Source organism: Harpia harpyja, chromosome 2 (genome assembly GCF_026419915.1).
Source record: "Harpia harpyja isolate bHarHar1 chromosome 2, bHarHar1 primary haplotype, whole genome shotgun sequence".
Taxonomy (NCBI): domain Eukaryota; kingdom Metazoa; phylum Chordata; class Aves; order Accipitriformes; family Accipitridae; genus Harpia; species Harpia harpyja.
In genome coordinates this window covers 88,646,098-88,652,986 of record NC_068941.1, presented here as the reverse complement: position 1 = coordinate 88,652,986, position 6,889 = coordinate 88,646,098, and the positions used below count along the sequence as shown (strand labels likewise).

General features: G+C 61.2%; 1 protein-coding gene across 1 annotated transcript; it reads right to left on the bottom strand.

Moving 5' to 3' along the window:
• Window positions 1-2,650: 2,650 nt before the first annotated feature.
• On the bottom strand, window positions 2,651-5,077 carry EGR4 (early growth response 4). The gene is made up of 2 exons (XM_052811313.1): window positions 4,939-5,077; window positions 2,651-4,615 (listed from the first exon to the last, which is right to left on the bottom strand). Exons 1-2 carry the CDS (start codon window positions 5,075-5,077, stop codon window positions 3,288-3,290), a joined length of 1,467 nt encoding a protein of 488 aa, XP_052667273.1. The 3' UTR covers window positions 2,651-3,287.
• Window positions 5,078-6,889: the final 1,812 nt, after the last annotated feature.

The window sequence follows — 6,889 nt, the reverse complement described above, 5'->3', positions numbered from 1 at the left end:
ACGAACACCGCGGGCTCTCCGCCGGGCCTTGCTGCCATGCAGCAGCCTGCTGGCCTCAGCCTGCATCTCCCCTCTGTGCCCCCCCCCCCTCCCCAAGCCCACCCTTGCCCCCACCGGTGAAGCCCCCGTCCCTGGCAGGCTCCCGGCTGGGATCACCCCGGCGAGCATCACCTCCTGGGGGGGCCAGCCGGCGCGGGGTGTGGGGTCGAGTGTGGGCGCCTGCATTGCTCCTTCCCCATCCTGCGCTGGACCCAGGGTCGCAAGGACCCTGGCTTGGTCCTGAGACAGTCCCTGAGCACCCTCGCTTGGTCCTGTTCTGGTCCCTGAGCACCCTGGCTTGGTCCTGATCCAGTCCCCGAATGCCCCAGCTTGGTCCTGATTGATTCCCTGAGCACCCTGGCTTGGTCCTGATCCAGTCTCTGAGCACCCTGGCTTGGTCCTGTTCTGGTCCCTGAGCACCCTGACTTGGTCCTGATCCAGTCCCCGAATGCCCCAGCTTGGTCCCAGTTGATTCCCTGAGCACCCTGCCTTGGTCCTGATCCAGTCCCTGAGCACCCCAGCTTGGTCCCTGCCTTGGTCCTGATCCAGTCCCTGAGCACCCTGGCTTGGTCCCCAAGCACCCTGGCTTGTGTCCCTGGCTTGGTCCTGACCCAGTCCCCAAGCACCTCACCTTGGCCCCCGAAAGCATCCAGCACTGATGTGTTTTCTTGTCCCTGATGTGGACACAGGGGAAGATGGCAGCGTTGGGACCGCGATGCCGCCGGCCTGGGGGTGCGTGGTTGTCCCCATCCCTGAGTAGTCCCAGGTTTCGGGGTGCAACCGCTTCTCCTCTCCTAAAAACACAAGCCCGTGTGCTCGGTCCCATCCCACCCCTGAAGCAGCTTCACCCAGGTGCCATGGTGGGTGCCCCCCCTCCCTCCCACCCTCCTCGGCAGCGCCGGCCGGGGGAGCAGAGGGCAAACGCTTGAACCCGGGTGCCTTCGCAGAGCTTTCAGACTCAGCATCAATAATAGATGCACTTTCGGAGGGGTATTAATAAAGGCCTCATGCATCATGCATGGCCAGCGGCGCGGGGGAAAGCAGGGCTGTTTACTGTGGAGAGGTGCCCAAAAGATGCCCCTTTCCAAAGGGAACCTGGGTGCTGAGGTCTTTATTAATGATATCTGGGGTGTCCCCCCAGAAAAAGGTTTTTTTTTCTGGTGCCTGGGGTCATCTGCATCCCTCGGAGTGGTCCTCGCTCAGGATCAGGCTCCCACGCTCATGGAATGGTTCAGCTGCTGGGGCCAGTAGTGCTTGGGGCTAGTGGGTGCCCACCTGAGGGGCATGAGCACCCTTGGGTGCCATCAGAGGTGTAAGCTCTTAGGGACAGGTCCGAGGGGACATTTAGAATTTCCCCCTTAACCATGGGGTCCTCCCACCCTACGGCAAGCTCAGTGTGGGGCAGTGGATTTTGCCAGGATGGTGGTATAAATGGGGTTTAACCCCAGGATGCTCCAGTCCACGTGTCAGCAAAGGGCTCGGGGACATGAGGGGACCTGGGGAAGGAGAATTCCCTCCTCCATAACACAGTTGGGGGGCAGATCCCCCTTCTCCAGAGCTGGTGGAGGGGACAAAATCTGCCAGAGAGAGCAGATTTGCAGCCGTGCTCAGCATCCCTTCCCTGCCTCAGTTTCCCCCTCTGCAAGAAAAGGCCAATAATCCCCAAAACACCTGAGCATCAATGATGATCGCCGAATCCCGAGCCAAGGACATGCTGCTCCGTCCCCACTGCCCAGCTCCCTCCCTTCCCACAGGCACCTTCTCCCCCTGATTAATTAAAACCAAAGACCAGCGTGTCCCATCTGAGCGAGCAGCTCCTGTTAGAAGGACGAGATTTTGGGGATATATGGTTTTAGCTGATTTTTAACTGCTGGAGGAGGGAAGCTCTCCTATCAGCAGCACCTTCCAGGCTGCAAAAATCTCCTCCTGAGCCATCCGGCTGCTGGCTGGTCCCAGGAGAAGAGAAACGACATCTCTCGGCCATCTGAAACGCCAAAAGGGAGGGAGCAAACAGCCCCCCCGGCTTCGCAGGGGGTCGCATCCTGCCTGCCTGCCTCTGCCTGATGGTGCCTGGATCTTCTCCAGCCCTGGGGATGCGCCAGGTTGAAGATGGGGAGCAGAGCTGTATTTCACCCCGTTTCTTGCGGGTGAAGCCTGCCAGGGCGCGTGGGGCATCCACACCCCACGGGGGACCAGGAACCCAGGGTGGGGGGGGTCTGGGCTGGGCTTTGGGGTCCCCACAGCGGACCCTGCAGCTCCGGATCCAAGTAGGGCAGATCCCTCCAGGGCTCAGTTCCATCGGAATAAACCCGGAGCCACGTCCCCCTTTTTGGAGGGGGACCCACTGACAGGTAGCGGGGATCCATTCCCTGCTCTGTCCCGGGACAAGACCCTTCTCCCGAGATGAACCACCCACCCTGGGGATTTGGGGATACTCAGGAGGAGGGTCGCCAACCCACCCGCTGCACTGATTGATTTTTCTCTCCCTGCTAATTATTTAAGCACCTTTTTTCCCCATATGTGGCAGCTAGAGGTCAAAAATGCAACAGAAATACCACTGGCGTCGGCTGCTATATGGGATTGAAAGGCAGAAGGCAACGCCAGCAAGGTCTTAGATTAGCTCAAATCTTTAATTAGAAAAATAGACACAATTTTCTAATATTCCTGATAGATTCTTTTTCTTTTTACAAACAGGAAAATAATAATAACAACGACAACATCACCTTTCCAAAGGGACCGTTAGGCACCGGTTGCCGGAGCCCGGCGGCATCTCTCTCTTTGGGGAGAAAGGACCGGTGCAGCCGCAGCCCCCGACCGTGCCGGCCGGTAGATAACCAGTCGGGAGCATCGTGTAAAGTGCTGGCAGGGGAAATCACAGTCAGGTCGCTACAAACGCAGGATGTCCGTGGGTTTGGGTATATAAAACCCCCCCCATCTTGGTAGGGATTTCTTTCTGTACATGGTTTTTTCTTTCCCCTCCTTGGAATAGGAGCTATAAAAATGACTCAGTCCCTGCAGTTTGGAGACGGCTCCGGGCGGCCGGAGCTGCCATATCCCTTTTCCACAGCCAGTGGTCCAGCGCCGCGGCATCGCCTCTGCCTCCCGCGTGCCCCTCTCCTCCCCGGCACGACCCGATCTGCCATCATCTTCTCCGGGGCCACCCCAGGAGGTTATTCCCACCCCGGCTCTCCCGTGAGATGCTCGGGGGACCTCGGGAAACGCCGTCTCCCAGCGCTTAAGTTGGGGTTTCACAGTGTCCCGAAGGAAAGACCCACCGAGAAGAACCCCAAACCTTTGAGCTTCTCCTCCGTCCGGGCTTTCTGCTTCAGGTGGACCTTGCTGTGACGCTTCTTCTCGTCGCTCCTGGCGAAGCGGCGGCCGCAGGTGTCGCAGGAGAAGGGCTTCTCGCCGGTGTGGGTGCGGATGTGGGTGGTGAGGTGGTCGCTGCGGCTGAAGTTCCTCAAGCAGATGCGGCACTGGAAGGGTTTGTGGCCCGTATGGATGCGGAGGTGCCTGTTGAGCTCATCCGAGCGGGCGAAGCTCCGGATGCAGTTCTCCACCGGGCAGGCGAAAGCCTTCTCGTGGGGTTTGGGGCAGAAGCATTTGGAAGAGCACTTGGTCCGGCGGGTCTTCTTCTTGGGCTCGGCCAAGGCAGGAGGGTTGGTGGGCAGCAGGGAAGGGATGGAGGAAGAAGTGGGGTGGCCCAAAAAGTCCGGGGCGGGGACGGAGGGCGAGGGGTGAGGATGGAGGAGCTCGGCAGAGCTCATCAGACCCGGCAGGACTTCGGGCTGGGCTAAGGAGGCGTCGAACTCCGGCATTAACGGAGGAGGGAGGTTGTGGATCTTGGCGTCGGCAAAGTCCCCGCGGGCCGGGAAGTTTTCTGGCTCGCAGCCGAAGCCCAGATGGGTGCCGAAGCAGGCAGCATCCTCCGCCAGGCTGCCGAGCTCCGACTGGCAGCTGACCGACAAGACGCTCTCCATCTTGGAGCCCAGCGGGTGGAACAGCCCCTGGCCGCTCTCCCCAGCCGGGAAGGCTTCGGGAGAAGGGTAGCCGGCGGGCAAGTAGGCCTGATGCTGGGTGATGGGCTCCCACTGGGCGCAGGAGGCTTTAAACTTGTCCAAGGGTGGGGAAGCAGAGGGCAGCTTGATGTCCTGCTTGTTATCCAGGAGCTTGGGCTGGAAGAAGCACTGCGAGGTGTTTCCTAAGGTGGGTTGTGCCTGGAGGGCTTGAGCCCCCTCCGTCGCGGGGAAGCCGCCGTAGCCCTGCTCCGGGAAAGGGGCTTGGGTGGATCCGTTCATTTCGGGCTGGCAGGCGGCGTAAAGGTCCAGCTGGCTCTGAGCCACCTCGGGGCAGGGGTAAAGAGCATCCAGGTGCCTTTGGTGGCCCTCGGAGGAGGCGAAGGGGGAGATGCCCAGGATCCCCGACATCAGGTTGAAGAGGGATTCCTGGTCCTGGGGATGTTCCGGTACCGCCTTGATGAAGAAACTGCCGGTGTAGCTGAGCGAAGGGGAGGGCTGGCTGCCCAGCAGGGAGTAATCCACCGCCCCGCCGCTCATCGGGGTGCCCAGCAGCTCACCTGGGGACGCAGAGGGGACGGTGGTTAGAGGGACGGAGGGATGCGGGGATGGGGTGGGGAGGGGATCGGGATACGGTGGGAGAGCGGGAGGCTGATGTTGCGTCACTGCGAGGTCCCCGGGAGTGCACAGGGAGCCCTGGGCTTCCCCGGCAGGACCCCCCAGGACCCCCACCCTGGGCTACTGGGGGACTGTTGAACCCACAGCCAGGGGCTGGAAGCAGGCGGGGGGGGGCAGAGGAGGGAAAGATGCCCGATTCCCGGCTGCAGCTATCACTCCCAACGGGGTCCCTCATCCCTGCCCGGCCCCCCCCGCTTGCTCTTACCTCCTAGGAAATCGCCCTCTGCCAGAAGTTGCTGCTCAGGCTGCCCCAAGCCCTGCAGCTCTCCGGTTTTCATCTCGCAGCTCTCCTCGTACTTGGAGTAAAGCGGGTCCGGGCAAGAGAAATCCATAACGTTGAGCATCTCCCTTGGAGGCACGGCCGGAGAAGAGAGCGGGGGGCCGGGCTGGGGCGAGCTGGGGGATGCTCAGGGCGAGCGGGGGGGATGCTTAGGGCGAGCGGGGGGATGCTCAGGGCGAGCCGGGGAGATGCTGCGGGGTGCCCGGACTGATCCGGGGGATGCTGCGGGGTGCCCGGGGGGATCCGAGGGATGCCGTGGGGTGCCGGGGGGTGCTCGGGGGGAGCCGGGGGGTGCTGGGGGTAGATGCCAGGGACCGTTTGGTTGCCGCTGCGGGGTGTTTGGGGCAATCCGGGTGATGCTCGGGCTGGGTGCTGGGAGCGATCCGGGGGGGGTGGGGTGGTGCTGTGCCCCGGGGAAGAGTGGGGGGTGCTGGGGGCAGGTCCCGGGGGGCTGGGGGGGGGCAGGCAGGGGCAGGCAGGGGCAGGCAGGAGCGGCAGCCCGTGCGGACGCCCGGCTCTCCCTCCCCGCCGCCCCCTTTATAGCTGCAGCGGGGCTGCTCCGACCTTCCGCCGCAGCCATTTCTGGAGTCCCCAGTGAGGCTGCCGTGACGTAAATGCCCATATATGGACTCAGGATGTAGGCTAGGGAGTCCCAATAAGGAAATCTCTCCCGTGACGCGCTGCCCCCCTCCCTCCCCCTCCCCCTCCCTTCCCCTCCCCCTTTTCTCTCCGTGTTTTTTTTGTTTTTTTTTTTTTTTGTTCCCCCCCCCCCTCCTTCCATCTTTTTAACTAATAATCGCGATATTTTTAACAAATCGCTGCAGGGCCCGCGGTTGCTGCTCTGTGTGTGTGTACGTGTACAGCATCCCCCCCCCCCCCAGTCCCCCCTGCAATCCTGCCCGCATCCCCCCCTCGCACCTCCTGCATCAACACACCCATGCACACGCGTGTGCGAGCACACGCGTGTGCACGCAGCCTTTGCTTTCCTCCAGGTTCAGATTTGCCCCTGCAGTTCCCACGGCTGGGGCTGGGGGGGGGGGGAATGCTGGGCACCTCTCCGGATCCGACCCTTGCACCGCAGGAATGCATCGGGGCTTTGGCTCCCCTCCCAACGTGGGCTGCTGTTCTTCCAGATTTACATCTCCCCAGGCTCTTATTCGCCTTATGCTATTTTTTCCCTGTGAATGCCTTTTGTTGCTCTTGTTCCTTCTAGAAGCGTGAAAGGTGCTGGGTTTGCTGTTCCCCTCCCTCCTTCCCCTCCTTTCCGTGCCTGATTTTGCAATACTTTCCGCTGGCATTTCGTATTTGCTTTGATTCGGAGCCGTGAAGTGGATGCCGGCTCCTCCTGCGATCAAGCAAGCGGCCAAAAAGAGAAGGCAAACGCCGCAGCCAGCTCCCTCGCCGCGTTTCAGTCATCCGAGTTCATGGCTCCCACCCAGGCAGGCGTGCGATAGGCACGGATTTGGGCTGGGAGAGGGCAGATCCATACTGCAAATCCCACTGGCTCGTCGAAGGGGGATGTTTTAAGAGCGGACTCAACACAAGCAGCGATTCGGAAGGATCCTGGCAGTGCTTCCAGCCACGCCGCAGTGCTCCGAGCATCCTCCCGACCCCCCCGCAGCTGCTGCGGTGGGGTGAAGCCTCCAGTGAAGCAAGGCTGGAGGCTGTTGCTTTCCCTGCTTGGTTGTTTGGAGATTTCCAAATTTCCAACATCGATTCGGAGCTGATCCTGGACGAGCGGCGATGCTTTGGGGAGCGGATTGCCACCAGCAACCAGAACAGGCAGTTTGGATGGGTGGGGAAGGTTTTCTCTGGGCAATCTGGCTGTTGGGTTCAGAGCCCGCTATAAAACACATCTATAAAAACATTTACAGGT